This window comes from Perissodus microlepis, chromosome 13, assembly GCF_051167445.1.
Source record: "Perissodus microlepis isolate ML-2025 ecotype Zambia chromosome 13, ASM5116744v1, whole genome shotgun sequence".
Classification (NCBI taxonomy): Eukaryota; Metazoa; Chordata; class Actinopteri; order Cichliformes; family Cichlidae; genus Perissodus; species Perissodus microlepis.
In genome coordinates, this window is record NC_140473.1 from 15655852 (window position 1) to 15679635 (window position 23784).

Here is a 23784-nt window from a genome sequence, read left to right on the forward strand (position 1 = left end):
TCTTCAAAACTAATAAAATCTCTGCTTTGAAGTGTTCCCATCTGATTGCCTCAAAAATGCACAGATCGAGTGGTAAAATGTCATGGGGTAACGATTAGTCTCAACTTGGTCCAGCTCATAATCAAGTTAGTCAAACCAGTCAAAAGGAGTTTCCGCTTTTTTGAGTTAAGACTAAATGTTCCATGAATGTGCTTTGTCTGTGAAACTGAATTTTCTCTGTGGGATATATACTCTTGTGCTGTTTTCACCTTTTCACTGTCTCTGCTGTTCTCCTCTCCGATTCTGTTATTCTAGTAGCTGACTACAAAGTTCTGAAAATACTAAATAAACTAAATGGGACACTGAAGGTGTCACTTGCGAATCCCAGTTGGAGGAATCGCATTTTTCCAGATAGAAATGCAAACTGGATATGCGAGCATGCTCACGCTTACACACATGTACCTAATGTGTGAAATGTATCACGGTGGTAGCAAGTTTACGCAAAATGCTGACAAGAGCCATCATTTATGACTCTTTTACAATAACACACTGTTGGAGATGTGCTGCTACTTGTGTTTATAGTACATGTGTATGTGTGTCAAAAGATTCAGAGGAAATCTCCCGTCACTCATAAAAAGAAAGGGCCTCAGCTGACGTTTGGGTCTCCCTTTCTCCTCTCTGTCTCTTTACATTGGGTTCCATGACGGTGAGCTGGTCAAAGCTCCTTTACAAAGAGTCCGACTTGGTAAGCTGGAGCGAGTTGTTAAGAGTTTGAGGTCTGTGCGTGTCAGTGTCTAAGTGTGTAGCAGGTGGGCAAAGGATGAGAAACTGAGTAATTGTCTGTCTGACTGAATGAGTGAATGTACCTTCTGACTCCCCCTACGTCAGCCCTGACATCTAAAGCAGAAGCCTCCAGTGCCATAATGGTACAACAGTAGGAGGAGTTTTGATGGAAACAGACAAAGTAAAAAAACAAAAATCAAACAAAAAATATTTGAAATAACAATTAAGTTGTGTAAGAGAGTTCATAAGACGATGGCAATCACCTATATACAGCATGTCTTTTTACCACTGCCCGGTGCGATGGGTGTTTGCAGTTATGGCACTTTGCTCTGTGGTGCTAAAATCTTCTAACATAATTTCATCACATTTCAGCAGCTATGTGCAACAGTAGCCTCTGACAAAGTTGTTCCTCAACTCAGGCTCAGTGGAGTGACTGTGTATACTGACTGAGGTCTGAACTGAAGCAGAAGTCGGTCAGATCTCATAAGCCTGATATTTCCTGGTGGCACTGACACTTATTGTGCAAACCCATACTAACACTCTCCGATTATTTCTCTTGTTTGGGTTTGTGTCTGCCTGTCTGGGGTTCGCTTTTCTTTTTCCATTGTGATCTGTAGATGACTAACCTCTAAATATAGTGTGTTACCTGCAGATTTTCCATATCAATAAGTAGAATTGTAGCCAAGGAACAAGTGAAAATTTTGTTCCTTTGTTGTGCAGGTAAATAGTCTGTTTTATGAAGATAAATTACAAGTTATTTTATTTTGTAAGCACTGGCAGCACAAAGAAGAGCGAGTCCCAAATCTGTCAGTTGTACCAGAAGCCAGTGTGCCCCCAGTGTGTCTTTTGCCCTGTTTTCCTCCCATCACCTCCAATGGTTGTGGCAGAAGGCTGGAGGTTTCTTCCTGTTAAAAGCAAGTTTTTCCTTCCCACTGTTGCCAAGTGCTTACTCAAAGGGGTTTGTTTGATTGTTAGGGTATTTCCTTACTATTGTAGGGTATTTCCTTACAATATAAAGCACCTTAAGGTGACTGCTGTTGTGATTTGGCGCGATATGAATAAAACTATATTGAAAAAATTGGTCATTGTCAACAGAAGCACAGTCAACAGGTCAAAGTTAAGTCTATTATTACTTAAAATGATGCATGCAACCAAGCTGATAAATTTTTAATACGTGACATTAAAACTTGAAGCTACAGTCAGTCATCCTTTGAGGTTATTTAATAGAAAAAAAGGTATTTATAAATGTACATTATCAGTGTGTAATTGTGCCTTCTGTAGGTTTCAGAATCCAACAAAGTTAGAGCCAATTCAAAGAAAGATTTACCAATGCTGGCTTGCAGCAACTAAAACAGGCTAACAGCAGTGGCAAAAACAGCAGCCCTTGCTGATAAAAAGTTCAGGATATCCTCAACAATTTAACTCAGTATCGCTGTCATCAGACAGACGTGAGCTCCACTGTCTCATCTACCTGCAGGGGACACTTTTCAAAAAGTTTTACAGGCTGCTCCAGAGTAAATCGATAGGGACGCTCCTCACCCGACATGTCGACAGCTGAGGGGACTGACAGCCTCCACCAATTTGGTGAGTTTTTGAGGTGACTCAGATGTAAATACATAAAATACCTCAAAAATACTTCATTGACACATATTCATGTTTTATTCTTGATTTAATCTTGAATGTTGACATTGTTTAAATATGTTCAAATATAGTGTGTACAAAAATGGCTCTATACAAAAACAGTAGAAGAACTGGGAGTGGTAAAAACATAATAATTCAGAATTCAGTTGACTGCAGTGTTCATTGTACTGACATCTAATGGCAAGATTTCACACACTGCATCTTTAAGTGTGAACTCAGCAAGCAAATAAAAAGTCTCACAAGTTGCCATTTCTTTTGCAGTTTAAAGAAATAATCAGGCTAATTGAAGGCATTTATGTGTGTGTGTGTGTGCTGGTGCATCTGTGTGAATGTGTATGTGTGAAAGAGAGAGAGAAAATTTATGATGGACACTAATTTGTGTGTTTCACGCGTGTTTTGACAGTTCTGCAAACTAATCTTTGTTGTCGCTTTACAAGAGTAGGTTGAGTGTGTGTGTGTATGTGTGTGAGCATGGTGAGGAGAAGCGGGTTCATTCAAAACCTGTTACTGCACAGATAAAGTCTCCTCCGCTGATATTAGATTTACTTCTTGTTCACTGAAGTAAAATATTTTGCAGAGGAGCATCTGCTGAGAGGTTTGAATCTGTCTACTTTCTGCTCATTTCAATGCATGAATACATTTTTGAAAGGTTACGGAAAATCTGATGAATTACCCATGCTCTACAGCACTGAAAAACATTCTGGTAGACTTTTGAGCTTTTCTTTACTCAGCTGACTTGAGTATAAGTGACGTAACGCAGTACTGAACTTGGTTTGTTAAAGACACTCCCTGCACTTTTTGTTGCTTGTGTGCAGAGAAAGACATGCAAAATGCTGGCATGTCTGTTGTCTTTTACATCATCTCCTCCATCTTCTTGTGTGGTTTGGTATTCAAACTCTGCTTGGAGGGAATATCTGGGCGGCTAGCCACCTCACTCACTCTCAAGCCTTTCCTCTTTAGAATCACTGTGACACACACACACACAACCATCCATACCCACTACCACCATCTCCAAACAGACAGGCATACTCACACAATTGCCGAGACACTCTTTTCAAACCATGCTAAATCTTTCGGCCTAACAATGAAAGCTGGACCTAATCTTATAACCTCCGTCCAATCAGAAGGCTGGAAACTGAAGAGTGGAATTGATTGGTCGGTAGCCACAGGGGCCAGTTAGGGGAAAGAGAACAAGAGGAGACAACCATTGTTGATTGATTACCATGAAAGACACTTTTGTTACTGACTTGAAGGTAGGACACTGTGCTTGCATCGAGAGGAAACACTAGCAGGCCTAAAATAGGTCACCAGTGCGCTAACGTGCATACAAAATCCTTTACCAAGATAGTGAGGTATGCACAAGACCGTCCCACCACCCCTTGTTAAAAGAGTAAGGTCCACAGATCATTAGCTGGGAGCTACGTTGATTAGTTGTAGTGCAAAGGTTAGCAATCAGTACAGCATGTTGAAGGATGAAAGTGTTACTGCTGGGAAAGACACAGTGAGTCAAATAAGTCTTGGCTGTGAGGTTCTGAAAACAAAATAAGTGCTTTATGCTCACTCAACAATGCTTTTATTTATAATTTTCCTTCAAAAATGGCTACATCAGCTAACAACCATCTTATCTTTCTTCATTTGAAGGTTATGCAAACTGCAGATTTTGTTCGCTCTGTTGGCAGCTTTTCCAATCCACCGAAAAAAGTATCCGCACACACTAAGGGCGTACTAACAGGGATTTGAAGCGCAGCCCAGCATGATAAAGTTGAAACACATTCAACTCCATTGTTGAGTAAAAAACGATTTGATGGTGCAGTAATCTTCTTCAGTGCCCCGGGTTTGGTCATGATACTATAAAACTCTACGGGCTCTTGGACTTATTTTATTGATGTGCTTGGTTAACTGTTATTAAAACATGATTTTCTCTATTTCATATCATCTTATTGAATTAGATTCCAAGGACTCACTGCTGTTTCTGGAATTTTATCTTCCACCCTACAGGCGCAGAACAATACTGTTCCTGATTCCCATCCAAGTACACCACCAGCTGTTTGCAAAACACACATGCACACACTTTCCCGGTCCCCTTGTTTGTACTGCCACATACAGTTTGTTTACTTCGTTTTAGTCTCTCCACAATCCAGCCGCAGGATGATCTATATGGTGTCTTCACAATCCACATATATCTTGATATAGTACAGAAAACAGTCACTTTAAAATCATTTGTATTGGCCTGCATTTACAGTCTATTCACATGAGGAAAAGCATTAATGCGTGACGCAGATCAAATAGCAAATGCAGGAACACCCTCCAAGTGAGCCACTGATCCCACATCCTGTTCACAATGCTACAGGCTTTTGAATCTGAATGTGACCCTTCTAGGGAGTTTGCTCCAAAGATGAAGGCCCTCACTGTGTCAGTGGCACTGATAGAAAGAGACAGATATGCAGCGTGCCTCTTTTCACAGCCAACATACACATTAGCATAACTCCCTTGGCGCGGATAAACCACCTAGCCACCTGTAGTTGCACAACTCAGTAACCTCACTTCTCCCATGCTGGTGCCCTTTCCCCCCTCAACTTCATTCATATTCTCCTCCTGCATCTCTCACGTTTACAGTTATGCATGTGAATGTGTGCGCTTGTAAGTTTTCTCACTGCTGATGCCAGCCAAAGCTGCTGCCAGACTGTTTTGAGCTAATGAAGTGAGCGTGCTTGAATTGCAAGCACACATCCTTTGTTACACATAGAGCAATCTGCAGGGAGCCCGTAGAGTCTGTCTCTCACAAGTAAATGGAAGTGGGCTAAAGAGTTTAGAAATCCATCACAAAAGCAACATGAGTAAGAGGATGGCAGTGTCTTCTGGGTGTGTTTCCAACTAAAGAATCGTGTGCATATTCGAGAGATCAATATAAAAATGCAGCTGTAGAAACTTGCCACAGGCTGCTCTCTCTTTCTTTCCTGTTAAGCTCTTCTGGAGGAGGGCTTTTGGTGAAAATAAGGGGCAGAAGGAGTGTCCTGAGGGCCAGTGGGAGCCTCCCCCTGGGGTTGTGATTGGCTGGAGCTGTTCTGAGTGAGTCCAGGGGAGGCCAGTAGGAAGGTGAATGGTCTGGACGCCTGCTAGGGGGCAGGCAGCAGACGAGAGCAGCTACCACTGCCTCTTAAAACCTAGGTACTCCTCATTACAGACTGATAGACAGAGAGCAGGAGAGAGCTGGAGGCAGTTCTAGGAGAGCACCAGGGAAAGAAAGTGAGAAACTGTGAACAGGGAAAGTTAGGAAAAGTAAGAAGTCCTACTTGTAAGCTCACTCTTCCCTGACTGCTGCCTCCCCACTCCACTACCTGAGGCACATACACACACACACACAGGGAGGTGTTTCAGGGAGGCTTAGAGGGTCGACTCTCCAGGGAAGAAGGGAATTAAACACTTTTGTTTTCAATCTGCTGCGTTCATACTCAGGAGAAAAAAGGGATTACAGCTTTCACGCCTGCCCCCCCTTGTTTCTCTCTTCTCCTTGCATTTTGTCTTCACTGAGTTACTTTGGAGACTTTGGATATAACCTTCTTGAATTGTTGGTCTGAACTCGTAGAGGCATGGCAAATGGACAAAAGAGCCCCAGGTGGGCATTAACCCAGGGCTCCTTCAGCTTGGCACTGGGCCTGTCGCCCTTCTCCCTCCTCCTCCTCCTTACCGTCTCGGCCGCAGATGAGTATGACTACTACAGCTGGCAGTCGGACAACTTCCACAATGGCCGCTTCTACACCAAGCAGCCCCAGTGTCTGGACATACCAGCTGACCTGCGCCTGTGCCACAATGTGGGCTACAAGAAGATGAGGCTGCCCAACCTCCTGGACCATGAGACCATGCCCGAAGTTAAGCAGCAGGCAGGCAGTTGGGTGCCCCTCCTGGCCAAACGGTGCCATGCTGATACGCAGGTCTTCCTGTGCTCACTGTTTGCACCAGTGTGCCTAGACAGGCCCATCTACCCTTGCCGCTCACTGTGCGAGGCTGTCAGGGACAGCTGTGCTCCAGTGATGGAGACCTACGGCTTTCCCTGGCCGGAGATGCTGACCTGCGACAAGTTCCCCATTGATAACGACCTGTGCATCCCCATGCAGTTCACCGGGAACCATGCGACCCAGCCACCAGGTAGGCCACCTTCATTCATGCATGCTCATGCAAAATACAGTGAAGAGAAATGTCAATGAAATCATAACCAATTTTAATTTGCATAACTACTGAAGAGGCTACTGGTTAAAATTACAGCTTTTCCAGCAGCAAAAAGATAATCTGGTGATTTCCACAAAATGTAAATATAATGTTTTAGCAATCTCTTTAAAAAGATTTAATAATTCAATAAATACTCATTTAATAAATCTTTGAGATTTTTTGAAATAAAAAAGCAGTGTTTCAATATTCTGTCCTGGTATATTTGATAAGATCTAGTTGAAAACAAGAGATATATGAATGCGCATATGTTTTAAATTCGACAGAAGGAAAAGTTGCCCCGAAAAATATGTTGTGTTTTGCAGACGCAGGCGCTGAGATGAAAAACTCAGCAGAAAGTAAACGAGGAGATAAAGTTCTGAATTTTTCATTGTTTTCATAATATTACTTTAGCAAATGATCGTTCAAGTCCTTGCAATCGGATACACTGAGAGTCTGTAAACTGTGAGGATGAGAGAATCAGATGGCTTCCATACATTTCCACAATGACAGACAAGAGATTAAGTGGAAAACTAGCCAAAGGAGGTCAGCGAAAGAGACGGGAGCAGGAAGATGCTACAGGGGAAAGTCCTAAGTGGACAGTTGAGGACGGCTCTGGCCATCTACATATGCCTCAGGGAGGTACGGAGACAGACCAAGAGAGCCAGGAGACTTGGAGACTCCAGCAGCCAGATTGCGCATTGAGTTAAGATAGATGGACTGAAGGGGTATTAACTGAAAATTACACAGAGGCACATCCATGGACACACACCCTTATCAGTAGTCATCCATCTACAGCTAAACAGTCAAAGAGTGAATGAATCATGTTTTATTTCATGGTTTGCACAGAGTCAAATTACCAAATTAACCTTAGCTGGATGACACAAAGGACAAATATTTACCAAGGGTTTCTGAGAGTGATTTGATTCACAAAAATAGGAGAATATATTATTTTTCACAAGCAATGAGTAAGAGTATCAATTGTGAATAGTGGGACTGAGTGGGAACTAAATCCAAAGAGGTGTGCAAATGCCTGTGTGTATGTGTGTGTGTGCATGTGTGTGAGAAGCACAACTACTTAAGCAGCCTCTTCACAAAAGCAGTCAGTGCTGAGAGGGAGAGAGAGGGAGTTGATGAGAGTCTTTAGACAGTGGAGGGGGACAGTCCCCACTGTGTCCCAGTCTGCTCAGCCATTGTTGGGTCTGGCAGCCAGCAGGCCAATTAGCTAGAAGGCCAATTACTGAGTTCCCACTAATTAGTCGACATGACAGGACAAGAGACGCAGGCAGAGAATGGGAATCGCTAAAGTCTGATTGTCCCTGAGAGAGCAGAATGAAGAGGAGTGAAAGGAGAGGGAAGCAGGAGAGTAAAGACCGGCACACAGCGAATAAAAGAGGAGAAAAGCTGCTTCCTGCAGCATAAGAAGTGTTTGCCTCTGCTTTCAATGAGAACCTGAAGAAAACGGTTTAGATCCGGTTTAGAAAACGGTGCAGATCTCTTAACTATTCCTAGAATTAGATCTAAGTGTGCTGGAGGTGCTTTTAGTTACTGTGGTTGTGTGTGGGTTGGTGGTGGGGGCAGGTGCCTGTTGAGCCAAAGTCAATTAAAACTCTGTCCAAAATCAAAAACCCTCTTTAAATTTTTCATTTTTTTTATTTTTTACAAACTAAGCCTTAATTTATCTTTTATGTTAAGGACACTGAGTTTGTACGTGCTGAAAAATGCTATATAAATAAAATGGCCATTGCCATATTGCTCACATTACTTCACGATTTGCTTTCAACCATTTAATCTCATTTTTCATCTTCTTTCGTTTATGGTGAAAAGGTCTTTTTTTCACTTGAAATGTCCTTTCTGTTACTTGAGACGTTCTTTGACAGATAAACACATTTCCTAAAGCGCTGAAAACCAATCATTACAAAAACAATGTCAGTCAGTTGTGTGACATATCTTTCCTTTTTATCAATAATGGTCACAGCATACTGACATCTAAGTATCTAATCTGATTTGCAAAAAGCAGTGGGAAAAAGACCAGTGGAAGATTCTTGGGTGAATTAATGCAGTTCTGACTTTTTCCATTAGGGAAAATGGCCGTTCTGTTTTTGTAGGACTCGTATCAAGTATGTGACATTTTGGTTTGCGGAGTTATAATTCATTCTTCTACATGCACTTTGAGAAGGAGGCAACTTGACGTTCATCTGCCACCTCCCCAAACAGCCAACTGTTTGTTGATCCCATCTATTCAAATAATGATCAGAGGAGGATAGATTACAGAGGGTCCTGAAGAATCAGTGGAAATAAGGATTTTTAGTGTTAGGAAATTTTACATACAAAGAACAAAAGAAAAAATATGCTGATTTTAATTTTTAAAGAATAAAATGACACTCAAAAACAAAAATGAAATAACGGTAAAGTCAAATTTGGGTGTGTGCTTTTTTAGGCGTGTGCATGTGCGTATATTCTTGTGAGTGTTTCAAACTGAGAGTGAACCCATATCACTTCTAGCCCGGAGGCTCAGCCACTGACATTTCGCTAAGAACCAGAGATTCTCAGATGTGCCGATGAGGCCATCCCGAGGACAAGCTTTTGGCTTCTAATTCCGCACGGATGCACACCCGCACACACACACACAGACACACACACACACACACACACACACACACACATGAAAACACAGCCAGCAATAATAAAAAGGAATTTCAGCTAAGAGCTCTTAGAAGTGAGTTTCCCGGGAAGCTTCTATGTCACTGGAGGACACTGACGATTTTCTTTACATGGGATCGCATGAAGAATCTTGTGGTAATCAAGGTGAATCTTTGGGAGTTGGATCAATCACAAGAATTAGTATAGCTTTACTCGCTGGTCTCCCAGTCCGGGAGGCCCCGATGCTATCTGAGCTATTCTGCAATTACATGATATAGCACGGTTCGAGGACTCTTGTGGAAACTAACAGTACAGAGCAAGATTCACTTTCCACCTCTGTGTCACAGCCAAAACTGGCAGAAACTCACCACCACCTGAGCTCAGGTTTTGTGCTGGCACTTGTGCCTTTACGTACATGTGTGTGTGTGTGTGTGTGTGTGTGTGTGTGTGTGTGTGTGTGTGTGTGTGTGTGTGTGTGTGTGTGTGTGAAGAGCCCAAGGGGTGTGATTATGTGAAATACAAGTCTGTATATTATACCACAGAAGACAAGCTGACTGCTGACAAAAGAGGGCCCAGGCATCCCGGGAGCGGAAAAGGCCAGCCGAGCTCAGTCTGTCAGACAGGGAACAATTAATGCCACACCATCAACTACACCTCATTGTTTTAATGATGCCACTTTTAGCTGCTGTCAGCATCTGTAAATCAGTAGGCATGATTATCACAGACTGGATTCTGGTTTTGTTTCTTAGTTTTGTTTCTTAACTTAGTTTGCATGTTTGCACCAGAAACGAACACTCGAGATATGTGCATGCCAGTGAAATTGCATGGGAGGAAAGGTCTGTCCTTGCTGAAATCTGTGATGAAATGTGACTAGTGTGATTTACAACCACATTAAAAGAGACAGGCAGCACTGTCAGGACCCCAGCAGCACAACAGTCACTGCTCATATGAACTTGGTTACTATATGAAAAGGAAAATATGATCCAATGCTCTGGGTATGGAGCGCTGCCGAGGCGTTATGAGGATGTATTTTCTCTTCTGTGTAGGCTTCCTACAGATGCAAGGAGCATGCTGTGTTTTAGGGGCCCCCGTGGGTTCCCCGAGTCATGCTTTAGTCCTCCTCCGCCCCGCATTTCAACAGATGTTTGGCTCTCCGATGTAAATCACGCTGAATTTCATCTCCGGGATTGTACCATTTTATGTCATAAATGCTGCTGCTCATAACTTAAAAGACCCAAATGAGGCATGAGATAGTGACCGGCGCACATTCTTCTTATAAAAGTCGCTGTGGAGCTCGGGCAACGAGCAATAAGGTACAAGAAATGTCAGAGAACCAGATGACGGTGCTGTTAGATGTGGTCGTCAGATGTGTGAAGACACGTGTTTGTGTTTATTCAAAAGTGCGCATAAGAGAAAGAGGCACCGGCTGCATGTAACCTCTTGCATTTTTACCCAACTATAAAAATGATTCCAAGCGAATCAGTCAAATGAAACAAACATAAAATATGATTTGTAGTGTTTGTGATTTCAGCTGCATGTTTAAAGTAAGTTAATTAGGTTGTTAAATATCATGTGATGATAAGCGGTGTCTATTAGGAATTCACTGTGAACAGGCACGATGATTTGTGTTGTTGCCCAATAAATTTCATGCCAGAAAGCAATTTCCTAAGCTAAGTAAAACAAAATAAGAATGACTATGTCATTAAAGAGAACAGATATTCCTTTGCATTGGTACACGGTGCCACTGCTTTGTATTCCAAATTTATTTTGCAAATGAGTTTTCACTTTCATAAGTTTAATAGGTTTTTCTTGGAGATTTCTTTATAGACAAAAGACACTGCAGAAAGACTGAAATGTTATTAACCTCGGAGCTATGAGTAAGTGAAGTTTTGGAGAAGTTTCCCCCTCTTGCTGTGCACCATTTCCACCCTGGCTTGCTGTTTAAAGATTAACAGCAGGGCCTTCCACAAGACCTCCTCCCTACTCACCCCGTTCCCATTATCCCTTTCCTTTTATCCTCAATCATCAACTCCCAACCTCCTCATCCTCCACAGGTTCTGTAAGCTCTGTAAGACAGTAACATTTGTCATAATAAATTGGAACATTAAAATTTCTGTAATTAAGTTTATAACCCAGTAGGTAAATGCCAAAAGTAGCACACAAGAGGTGGTCAAGTCCAAAGTCAACCAGAGTGAGAGCAAGATTTTCACAATTTAATCGCATGGTAAAAAATTCTTCAGCTGCTTTGAGATGATGGCAAAAAATATATTAATGAGCTCAAAGTCAAAATATTTACTGAGCAGAAATGTGTCCAGGAAAAAAAGTACCAAGCCACGCAGCAGTGATTCCCATCAGAACATGACGGTGATTCCCTCGACAGAGACCGACGATGAGGGCAGTCGTCCCTTAAGTGATTTCTAAGCGCCATCCAAACGCTGGTTTTCGGTCCAAGCTCAACTAAGTTTCATGGAGGGACTTCTTTCTCCTGACACATGCTCTGGCATCAGCGCAACCGGGCCTTCTGCCAAAATACCACCCCTGTGAAACCAGAATGAATTACCACCGAGTCTGAATAAGACCGAACGGCTTCAAGGGAACCATTCAAGACGGACAAATCCAGAGAAGTTTTGTTGTCTCTTGTTCTGTGTCTGTGTGTGTGTTTCTGTGTGTGTGTTTTTCCATGCTTCTGTCCCAGTCTTCATGTCAGCACCAAACAATTAGAAGCCTGACCTTGCAGGCCTCACAGGTCTCCTGCCTATGAAAGCATGGGAACCCTCAGAGGAGAAAAAACTGGCAGTTGCTCTACAAGAACATGGCTCAGCTACCTCCAACACACACATAGGCAGACACACACATGCATAGACTCACTGGTGGTTAGGGGGTTCACCTCCCCATGACCCAAGCAGCGAAGCATGTTAAACTTTGACCCATCTCATTATCTGGCCAGACGCTGAGGTTTGGGCTGAGGTGATAACCTCTGAACCCTGACTTTTAACCCAGGGCCTGCACAGTGCAAGGAGAGGCGTGTCGTTTTGCATAGGTGTGTTTCTGGAAAGTGGGAGACACAGAAGGAAAGAGAAAGCACAGGGAACTCAGGGGGAATAACATATTTTGGATCTTGCAATGTGGGAATGTCAGAAAAACTAAACTCTCCTATAAGCAGTCATCTCGAGAAAAAAAAAGGCTGCTAACTCAGCAAAAGTTCTGCACTGTTTTCCCTTCATGTAGTCAAATTTATCCCCTAGGTGTATAGGTATGTTGTCAGGGCAATGCTTCTATACCACATCCTTCTCTCTGTGGCCCTTTCTAATATTATACTTTTTTTTTTTTTGCTCTCTGTTTGGTGGATGAGAGGCCTGATATTAGATGTGTAGAGCTGGAAATACTCTGGAAATACATGGAATCGAAGCAGTAATTGTTTTGATAATGTTTCATATCGAGGGGAAAATTACAAGGTGGTGTGTGTTCATGTATGTGTGTGTCAGAGAAGTCTCTGACGTTTTATAAATCCTATTAATTGAATGGCAAGGCCTTATTTGTCCATTTCAGCTATATACATATAAAAGTATGGGAACATGCAAAAAATACATAAAAAGGATTTTATGCAGGGCTTGTATTTCTTCCCTCATGTGCTCTGTCTCAACTGTGTGGGCAGACAACAACAACAACAATCACAAAGTCCCATATCAAACTTAGACAGGCCAAACACGCTCTTGAGTAAAGCATGCATGACCGTAAATTTTGAGTTAAAAATAAACTGAACTTGTTGCTTTGGTTTCCCCATCGCTCTTTCACAATGTGCGGTTGCTGTGTGGCCTAAGTGATGGCTACGTCTGTGTACTGAATCACTTTTTACCATGTTCAGCAGCTCCCGCCTCACCGTTTACCTTTCTGAACAGCCGAGACCACGCCTGCGCCACCAAAATATACAACGGGCCAGAATAAAAACATTTTCTCCAGTGTAATTGCAGGGCAAACATCAGTCAGCCTACTGGACTCTGCGTTCACTCAGCAGCAAATAGCCTCTGACAAGGGGGGGGGGCGGGGGGCGGCGGCAAATAAGTGCCTCAGAAGTGCTCAGGGCTTAACGATTTCATACTGACACAACTTTGGTTTTGCTCACTGCACTTGACCTCAACGCTGCCGTTAGATATGAGCTAATCTGGTCTTAAAAGCACCAAATGAAACGAGATTGAATACAGGTGACGACAAATTCTTCTTCCTTCTTTTTTTCCCCTCAGTGTCAAAGGTGTGCCCACCGTGTGACAATGAGCTGAAGAAAGACAACATCATGGAGCATTACTGTGCAAGTGACTTTGGTAAGTAGTAAAAAACTGAAAAACATAGTACCTGACTATGGATACAAACGGTCACTAGCATACAGCAGGGTTATGGAAACTTTCTTACCTATCTGCAGTCTGGTAAACTGGAGTTTGCGAGAGACTGACAACACAGCAGAAAAGTGCAATTGCTTTGTGTACAACAGTCAGCCAAGTACAAGAGTGCAAGCAAAACATTTCACCACGGTGTTGATTTGGATTTACAAGTCTGTTTCATGACGTAATAATAAAATCTGTTTTTTAATATTGTGTTGAAAAGTTGTAATAACAAACTAAAAAGTCAAAGCACTGTGTCCTTAAAAACTCCCATCAACATAAATGGCATGGACATAAATTTATAGCAAAATAGCAAAATCACCAAAAACGAAAGCTTAACTTTGAGCTGTCAGTGGTTACATAATATGAAGATTAACTGGTATTTACGCTATTTTCCTTTGATTATGAATTAAAAAGCACGTGCAACCACACAGAGAATCTCACCTGCACATCCCTGTTTCTCACTTCTGATCCTCCCTTCGGTTAAATCTTTATTGCAGCCGTTTCGCGTTAATTTCGCTGCTAGAATCGACTTTTTCTTCACATGAGCTGATAAATGACTTCATTTCGTAGCCCCAATTTCAAACTTTCCACTTTCCAGCCTTCGTGTTTCACAATAGTAATGACCTTAAGATGATGCCAGAGTATAATTATATAAATATTCTGTTATTTGAGTTCATCACAGCAGCTGAATTGTATACAGTGTTTACAGTTAATGATGAACTGCTGTCTATTTGCTCTGTTCCAAACACGTTAAGCACCAAATGAGGAATGGTGACAAAAAGTTGTGAAATTACAAAAGCATGTGTGGCCAGGATCATTTTTTTCTCTGCATATTTCATGTTTTCCGCAGAGGCGATGCCTGCAGTATAAAACAGTTTTACAAAATAACCACATGTACAAAAGAGCCAGAATATACAGAGCATGACCCATAATAAATGATAAAACCACATCCAACAACAACAAAACACGTCCGTGTGCACCTTCCTGACTCTCTGAGCCGCAACCAAAATGCAGACACGTCTCCTGTAATTCATCGTGACGTTACCAAATCAGGGATATTTATTTGTCTGATTAATTGCAGGATTATATATCTCAATCTTTTAACATGAGGTTGCTTCAGGAATCATAAAGGAAAACACAGATTCTTTCTGTTCATTAATATGAAACATGATTGCAGATAGCCGCAGAAAGACGTTTTATTGGCTCAGCCTTTATGTGGCTGGAGGACACAAGGGAATGCGTCGAAAAGATAAGTGTGACATATGGATTTGGAGATCAAGGAAGGAACAACTCTACAATGTTATTCTGTAGTGCGAGAGCTTGAGCTCATACCTCATGAATGCTGCTACCTATTCATCTTTGGACACTGTTTTTGCTACGGTCTGCTTTTCATGGGCGATCTCATGACATTTCTTACTGCACTATCCAGCTGCTGTACAAATGACAAGAGTCTTGTCTAGCCGACACCTTGTTGTTAGAGTAGATTGCTTGCTTCAGCTTGAAGAAAACCTGTTTCTCCTCAAAACGACGGCACACTCCTCACTCCCTCTCTTTCCAGCTGCTTCTACCTCTACGCCCTCCTCTGCTCACTTTAAAGAGAGCGACTTTGTATAAAGACGTGGGCACAGCTTGTCACAAAGATGCTGGCCAGGCAGCACAGAGGGCCCCACTGCATCACTTATGACTAAATATGACTGATTACGGGTGGGCATTTAAAGTGAAGCAGAGGGAGATGACTTATCCTCCGTACCTTTACTGAACACACGCCGTACATACACATGAATGCGGTCTTTCACAAAAACACACGCGGCTCAGGCATGTAGGCAGGCAAATACAGCGCATAAACACACTCTCGGCGAAGGAGCTGGATGTGAAACAGGATGTGAACAAGGGGCAACTCAATGCACACATTCCTTTTTGAACACGCTATCACTTCACATGCACTGTATACCTATCTGAGTGTACCGAGGGATGTTTATGCAACCATAGACAAGCAGGCGAGAAGTGAAATGGCGATCTTCCAGCAGGCCGGGGTACATAGCGATGCTTCATACCGACCCCATACCTTTGCCCGACCCGTGATAAATTTCACCTGTCAAAATTCTCACCCAGAGAATTCCTCTTTTGAATGTTTGGCAGTTCAATTTTAATCTCTCGCATATAAAAATATGAACTTATAAACAGAAGGTGCAATGGGAGATTCAAGTCAGTACTTCATTAGGCTGATAAACTTTGAGTTTGCTGTAACCAGATCCTACATGTAATAAAAACTGTGCACAGAGGTTCTCTGTTCTATATATGTTTTCGCAAAACACTGCACTGCAAGTGTGTAAACAATGACACAGGCAGGGCAGAATGACAACAGATGATAATGATTCCATGTAGCAATATTAATCTTATGCTGCAAGCAGTTTTTTAGACTTATCGATGTTGCCCTGAACCTGACTATAAATCTGACTTTGTCTGAGACTTGAAAGCAAAATCATTTAAGATGATTTTTGCTCAGGAATAGCCCAACAACAACAAAGAGAAGACTTGTGATTTATATTGCCAAAATATGTACACCAAATTCCAAAAAGATGTTGGACTGTGGAGTTTTTCCCGAGTCAGACATTCACAAGGATGCAGTTTTTGCACACTGCTCAGGAAAGTCTAAATGATGATACTCGGGGGAGGTGTAAAATAGCTACTGCTTTAGAACAGTACAGAGCTCAGTACTAGACTTCCAGAAGTTAAAAAAAAATACCACAGCTGCTTAAATAAGAGTGAATCACTGGGATCAGAGTGACACATTAAGACCTTTAGGGTTTTACTGAATAAAAATACATTTCAATATCTTCTTCTCTTCTCCTTTAGTCCTAAAGATGAAAATCAAGGAGGTGAAAAAGGAAAAGGGTGACCGGAAGCTGATTGCAGCACAAAAGAAGAAGAAAGTTCTGAAGCAGGGCGTGCTGAGGAAGAAGGACCTGAAGAAGCTGACCTTGTACATTAAAAATGGTGCCAACTGTCCGTGCGCCCAGCTGGACAGCCTGGGCTCCAACTTCCTCATCATGGGCCGCAAAGTGGACCAACAACTGCTTCTCACGTCCATTCACAAGTGGGACAAGAAGAGCAAGGAGCTCAAGGTCGCCATCAAATACATGAAGTCCCATCAGTGCCCCACCTACCACACCGTCTTCCAGTGACGTGCTTCACTGCAGTGTTCGCTGAACTTTCCACAACTTTGCTTTTCAGATTCAACCTTTGTTTCACTTAGATTATAGCAGTTATTTCACTAATGCATCCCTGAGTCATGGATCCTATAAAATCTTTTACCAGCCCCGAAGCTAAACACGAATCAGGTAGTTGTCCTTTTCTCCTTTGATGTTAGAGATCATTATTATTATTATTGGAGAGAGGAAAACTGCTTTTTAAATAAGTCAAGTCCCTCCCTTCCATAAAAAAAAAGACAATAAGAATGATTTCATATTGATTCACACCCTGGAATCTAATGTACTCTTCATTAATATGCTTGCCTATTCTGATATTATAGAATCACTTAAATCATATCCTAAAGCAATCTTCTTAGACATCAGCATTAAGAAATGGAAATTTAACTACTGGAAAGAAAACACGCTCGACGCTGTAGTGAAATGAAAATTATGGGAAGGTTTGTTTCTGTGCAAAAAGTGCTGAGAGCAATGAGAGAGTGAACGTATGTGGGTTGTGTGATGTACCAGTGCACACGCTGGCACAGTGCTCCAAGCAACAACATCAAAGCACAGAAATATTGATGATCCACTTAACTGCATGTTGTAAAAAGTAGGTAATTCAGACCAATACTAAATGCTTAGAAAACTGGGATTTGTTTTTTTTCTTATCCATGCTGGGAACGAAGACTGATGGAATGAGACAGACTGACTGATGCTTCCACTGACTTTGTACAGAACCATTTCTGTGGCCTGAAAGAGGGAAACTTGAATATTTTTTACTTTTTAATTTCGAAAGAGAATAAAGTTAGGGCAGTGAAGGCATCGTCTGGAAAACAAGTGGAGAATAAAAGAGAAAGAAAGAGAGAGAGACTCTGGACACAACCAACAATGTTGGATTCATAAGTCTCTTGTACTCGCTATTTTTCACTATCAGTCTTCAAATGTTTCTTTTCTTGTACTTTTTTTTTTTTAAATGCTTCAGTTAAACATCTATGGTATGAAAACAAAAAATCATACACAAAGAGCACCTGAATACACTGTTGCTGTAACAATGAGAGATTTTTTTTCTAACCTATTAACCTGTAAGTAGTTCTGTTACTGAAATAGATCTTTGTTTTACAGAAAAAGTTAATGAATAAAATATATTTTAAATTTTTATAAAGAACACCTGCTTGAAATGTCATGTTTCACATTTATTACCAATAAACCACAAAGTGTATATTCATGCCTAAAAAAATTATTTTCAGACTATCATCTGCATAAAATGTTCGACTGGTTTAAAAAAAAAAAAAAAAAGCATGTAAGTAACTAACACACTTGAATGAGGATGCTCAGTATTTTACGACTTCATTTATTTTTTTAACATTTTTCATATTAAACAGATACTTTTCTCACTGGCCAATTAGATGCAATAAAATGGGACGAATAGAAAAGGAAATTACTCTGATTTACACTTTTTAAATTTTTTAATCTACCACACCAACTGTCAAAGCATAAAATAAAGTTGACAAGTTGAAAATGTCTTGGTCTGATGTTTCTCAATGTTCACTGTAGGCTGTAAATCAAAAACAGTGATTTTTGTTTGTTGGTTTGGCCATCCTATTCTCTTATGATGTGTTTGACATAAAGCACACTGTCTATTTATCATTTAAATTCACATTCCAGCCAGAACCTCCTGGTTTAAAACAGAAGATTTTTCCACAAACAGTGACGTAGCTACTGCAGGATTGTGATTTAACTGCAACATAGCTGTAAAAACACTGCAAATATTCAACAATCTGCCTGAGATTGATTGCAGTCAGTCCCAGATCCAACCACAATTATTTGGAGACAGGTTTCCTTCCACCAGGCGACTCGTAATTACTCTGTGACTGAAAGTGGTCATCCAGAGTTTGTATTAAGTTTTGGAATTGGTCTCTGAAAGTGAAAACAAAAAACAAAACAGGGCAACCACAAATAGGTTCTCATCCTATTTTTACTATAGTGTGACTGAGCTATTAGTATAGCTCTTAGTACAACTGATTCACAATCTCAGTTTTACATCATTTAAAGCAAGTGAGTCAAAATAAGCAAATCTGTTTTGTTTTTTTGAATGGGGGTATTAGCCACTGAGACCCAAACAGTTTCGGTAACAAACTGACAGTTTGTTTGATTGTTTGTTTCCGCTGGTAAGGTGGACATTTAAACATGGAAGCTGATGTGGACTGGCTTGCTTGTGGGGCGAGTGGTCATTTGAGGAACAGGCTGGAGATTATTTTAGGTTACCAAAGGCAGTGTTACACACACTCAATATAAGCTGCAGCTTTTCCAAAAACATCAGGGGATAAGGATCGTGAAAGTGCGCATGGGCTGCCACACACCTTTATTTCTATTTGCAAAAGGAAACAAAGAAGTAAAATCTCATTTTTGCTCTGCTCTATTCCGAAACCTTTCAGATCCACACTGGGCCCTCAGCTCTAAGCAAAGCCTGGGCAACAAAGCCACTAGTATTTATTGACAGAGTGAAGGGGTGATGCAGATAGACAGCAGGCTGCGATGAAACTGACCAACTTTATCAAAACCATACATAGCTTGAACACTCCAGACACATACACTACTAATTTACTACAAAAAAAAAGAAAAAAAGATTTGGAATCTTTGTTCTCCAAAATGCAAAACGGATCAACTGTGACACTTTACAGTGTTTATTGTCTTCCACCCATATTTCCCGGAATGTGGAGAGTTTTGGAGGCTGTTTCAAGCGTAAACGCCAGTGGAGTGGCGACCTATTTCCAAGTGATCGTTGAGATAGAGCACAGTCTCTAGGCTGTGGAATGACAGAAACAGGATGGGACAGGCATATTGGGTAGAAATATGCTGGACAAGAGTTCCTTTACTGGAAACTTAATCAAAACCGATTAAAGACTGAGATAAAAGTTTAAATGCCATGAAGCTGAAGTGAGGAAGCCTTTGTTGGAAAGTGTTGACCTCTCCTTTAGAAGTGAATCAGCACACGTGCAGTAGATAAAATGTACCTTCAAAGAAAATGATGAGCAGCTTTCATTAATCAAGACGTAAGTTAAAGCAGGGGAAGGCGCAGAGGGAAGGTGGAAAAGGAGACAAGGGATAGCTTGGCTGAGTCCCAAAGACATCCATCAGCAGCTCCTCAAAGGTCACTTGTGTAGTTAATGAGGGCCTGATGAGGGAGCGACCAGTGACACACGTGGAAAATGCTCACATCCATTCAAAAGACACATATGTTGGGAATATGTAATAAGATGACCAACTTACATTGACATCCCTTGTTCTAATGAGGCCTCCATTCAAATACACTTGATTGGGTCCAGAAAAAAAATTGTGGAAAAAAATGGATCACCACACACGTGCGTGCCCACACATATACACACCATAGAAGAATGGCCACATTGTGTATTTTTATTGCAGAGTCCTGATAAGCACGACCATTTTTTTCAGTTAAATAGTGGCAGTCTGTTAGGCTGTCAATTGTAGGCACACATGTGCAAGCGTATCTTAGATCATGGCCCCTCACACCCTGTCATACAGTGTGCATTGCAAATTGATTTTCCTTTAAAAAAAAACCCAACATGTATATTTTTTAACATTTTCCAGCATCCACCCACTTGTTTTCTTTAGGCTGTTGATTTCCTGAGTTTTCACTAATTTCTTTTGACAAAACCCAGAGAGCTGGGTGTGATCGACTTACAACCACTTTTTCTTTCAAAATTTGAAAAAATATTTTGCATATGTGATAACGTTCATTTGGGAAATGAGCTTACAAAGCATGAATGTATGTGAAGTCAGTGGCTATTAAGTACTGACTCTTTTTTTTTTTTTAAATAATCCTAAAACTGTTTATTACTTAAACTTCATCTGATTTCTTTTTGAGTTATGGGCAATGAAAGAAAAAACCTCCATTGATCCAATACTCAGGGTGGGAGAGAGCTACAGGAAAGTTTGGATGGAAATCATCACTCTTCAATTTAACTGACAACAAAAAGACTCACATTAAATGCTCCTGGAGAACTGGGAACTGGCAACAAGAAACATTTTTTCTTAATAAAACAAAAAGACCATCCATTTTCTTAACCATTTATTCAATTTAGGGTTACAGGGGGGCTGGAGCCTGTCCCAGTTGTCATTGGGCAAAAGGTGGGTTACACCCACGCTCACATTCATACCTATGGCCAATTTAGAATCACAAATTACCCTAATATAATGTCTTTGGACTGTGAGAAAGCCAGACAGAGAGAACATGCAAGTTCAAACCAGGACCCTTCTTGCTGTAAAGCGAAAGTACTGAAAAATATCATTCACACCTGAAATTGTGTATTTACAAGAATAAGTCTCATACGCTCATATTTATCAGGACAATTATGAATAATCTCAATATTTGTTCAGGTTTTTAAAATTTTTTAAACAGAAACATGACGCAGACTCAAATATCCACTCTCAGACCAGTCAGCATATGAATGAACACGCACACGCTCACAGGTTAATCAAATTTGACTAGTCTGCCTGCAAAGAATGAGACCATTATATAACATCCTGGAGAGTCAGAATAATTTCTATTAGGTGCTGCATGCCTCCCTCTAACCACCACACAAGGTACCATTAAAACAGCATTAGACAGTAAGCCAACATCCTTCTGGTCTGAAGCACTAGACCACCTTTCTGCAGGAAGGGTGGACACACAGACTTGTTCTTTCATTTAGAAGAAGAGAGTGAGAGAGGGAGAGAATGGAATGGAAACAGCAGCGCTCTGACAGAAGCACTGCACTGTCTCAGAGCTCCGGCCTGCCTTGTTCAGTAAAATGCAATAAAGACGTAGCATGTTTTTGTTGTGTGATTGTGCATGTGCATAAATTTACTAAGAACATTTGTTTAAAAAGGCCTAGAGCAAGCCAATGAATCATTTTCTCCCTTTAATAAAGTCAAAGAAACTTTTTACATGTGGTCCTCCCAGTGAGAAGTCTGTTTTCCACAGCATTGTTCTTATTTACATGCATACTCGCTCATGCTAACACACCAGTTCCGTTTGCTGCACTCGTCATCATTTATGCGTCATTATTTAAAGGTGATCACGTTTGTTTACATGTACCGGGTCCCATTTTTCATAAAAAGATAAAACGTGTATTATAACTTTAGATAACTCATCTGACTGCATCTGTCTTGTTTTCCCTGTACGTGTTGCAACTCTTGAAGGTGTGACTGCTAAAAACAATCTGTCAGAAACATTCTGATCATTTAGTAGTTTCTTTCTTCTTTCGTCCTCCTTAATAGAAATGCCATCTGATGACAATGTATAGGGCTAATGCACATAGAAAACCCATAAAATAAAAGCACATTCACATATTTTAAACTGGTTAGAATACAAGAAGCCAACTACTTCTTAGCCATTCAACAGCAGTTCCTCTAAAGTGCTGACTGAATTTACACTTTAAAAAAAAACCTAACCAAAAATGTAGAATGTGAACAAGTGTGAGCGGCTTCTCCCACACTGACTCACCAACACAAAAATACTAATAAAATCACATTCACAACCTATCAGCTAGCCTGCAGCACAGGGATTACATCCACAGATCACACACATACACAACACTGACGTAGGAAAAAGAAAACAGGGGACAGGGACTTGGGAAAACAATGAGGGGGAAGACATGACTGGATAAGAAAACAACCAAGGTACTCTCAAGGGACTTTGGCAATCGGAAACAATCACATTGGCCTCAATGCCTCCTCTGCAGTGGAAAATGAATAAATTAATAGGTGGAGTAGAAGGCCTCCCATGGGCAGGGCCTTGACGCCATCTGTGAAGGCCATCAGTGTGTCCCAAACCTGCTGTTTCACTACTGAACCAACATGTCAGTCTGGAGATTTACTGCCACATGGAAAGCGCGCACATAAACACACGCCCACACACCGACACCCTCACACATACAAACATCAAAGAGGATCCACCCACAGGTGCAGCCAAACACGCATCCATGCGTATTTATACAAACTCTTGCCAGGATGCAATGGCTCAGACAAAACAAATATTGGCATAAACACATAAGCAGAAACTAATGCTCATGCTCTTCGAACGCCCACGTGCGTGCACAAACACTTGGCTGGAGTGGAGATTTACACCCGTTTGGAAAGACAAGCATCGGCCAATAAATAAATCTGTTTCCCTGGCGACCTGTTGACCCTCTGTGGCTCTCTTTTTTTTTTCACACGCACAACAGCAGAGGTCAAGGTCAGTCAGAAGGTCGGAGGGAGGTGAAAGTGTGTTGTTGAGTGTGTTTGTGTGTGGGGGGGTTGGAGGCTGACAAAACTGTGTGCAGAGTCAAAGCCCTCATTTGCAGCTGGGGGTTAGGAGCCCCCATGTTTTGGCAGCGAGGTCATGAACTCTGACCCCATCAGACCCTGAGAGACAAGGCAGTTTGGTCAGGTGGGACTGTGGCCACTAAATGACATAATCTCCCATCTCCCACTCGCCAGTCTCTTTTCAAACAGACCAGTGTGTCTCAGGGAGAGTGTCTTTGGGTGGCATACCACTATTGTGCAGTGAAAATAGTCCCTGGGTTATTGTTCACTCTGCTGTCGGGAGCTCTCCTTCTCTTCCTTAACGGACCTGAATCTGAGCAGACTTTTTACTGAATCGCTTGGTTAGAAAAAATCAATATAATCAGAACCAATCGTGAAAATAAATTGCCTAGTAAGATTTGGTTTCCTTAATAACTCTGGAAATGTTGGCGACATGTGTTGTCAGGCCAACTATGGGGAGGCTTGTGCGGTGTGTTGTGGTCCAAGATTTAAAAACTAATTAAAGGGTTTCAAATTGGAAGGCAGAAAATGAGCCATAACAGATGTCACTTTTAAAATGCAAAGAAATGAAAAGAGAAAGAACATGTACAGTGTAGTTTCCTTTTGATTTATAGGCAGACAAAGAACTTGGCAAATGGATTCCTTCACATTTGTCT

At 41.4% G+C, this 23784-nt stretch overlaps 1 protein-coding gene across 1 annotated transcript; it reads left to right on the forward strand.

Moving 5' to 3' along the window:
• Positions 1-5547: 5547 nt before the first annotated feature.
• On the forward strand, positions 5548-18340 carry sfrp5 (secreted frizzled-related protein 5). The gene is made up of 3 exons (XM_084949054.1): positions 5548-6549; positions 13491-13568; positions 16485-18340. The coding sequence occupies exons 1-3, from the start codon at positions 5994-5996 to the stop codon at positions 16811-16813; spliced, it is 963 nt and encodes a 320-aa protein (XP_084805180.1). The 5' UTR covers positions 5548-5993; the 3' UTR covers positions 16814-18340.
• Positions 18341-23784: the final 5444 nt, after the last annotated feature.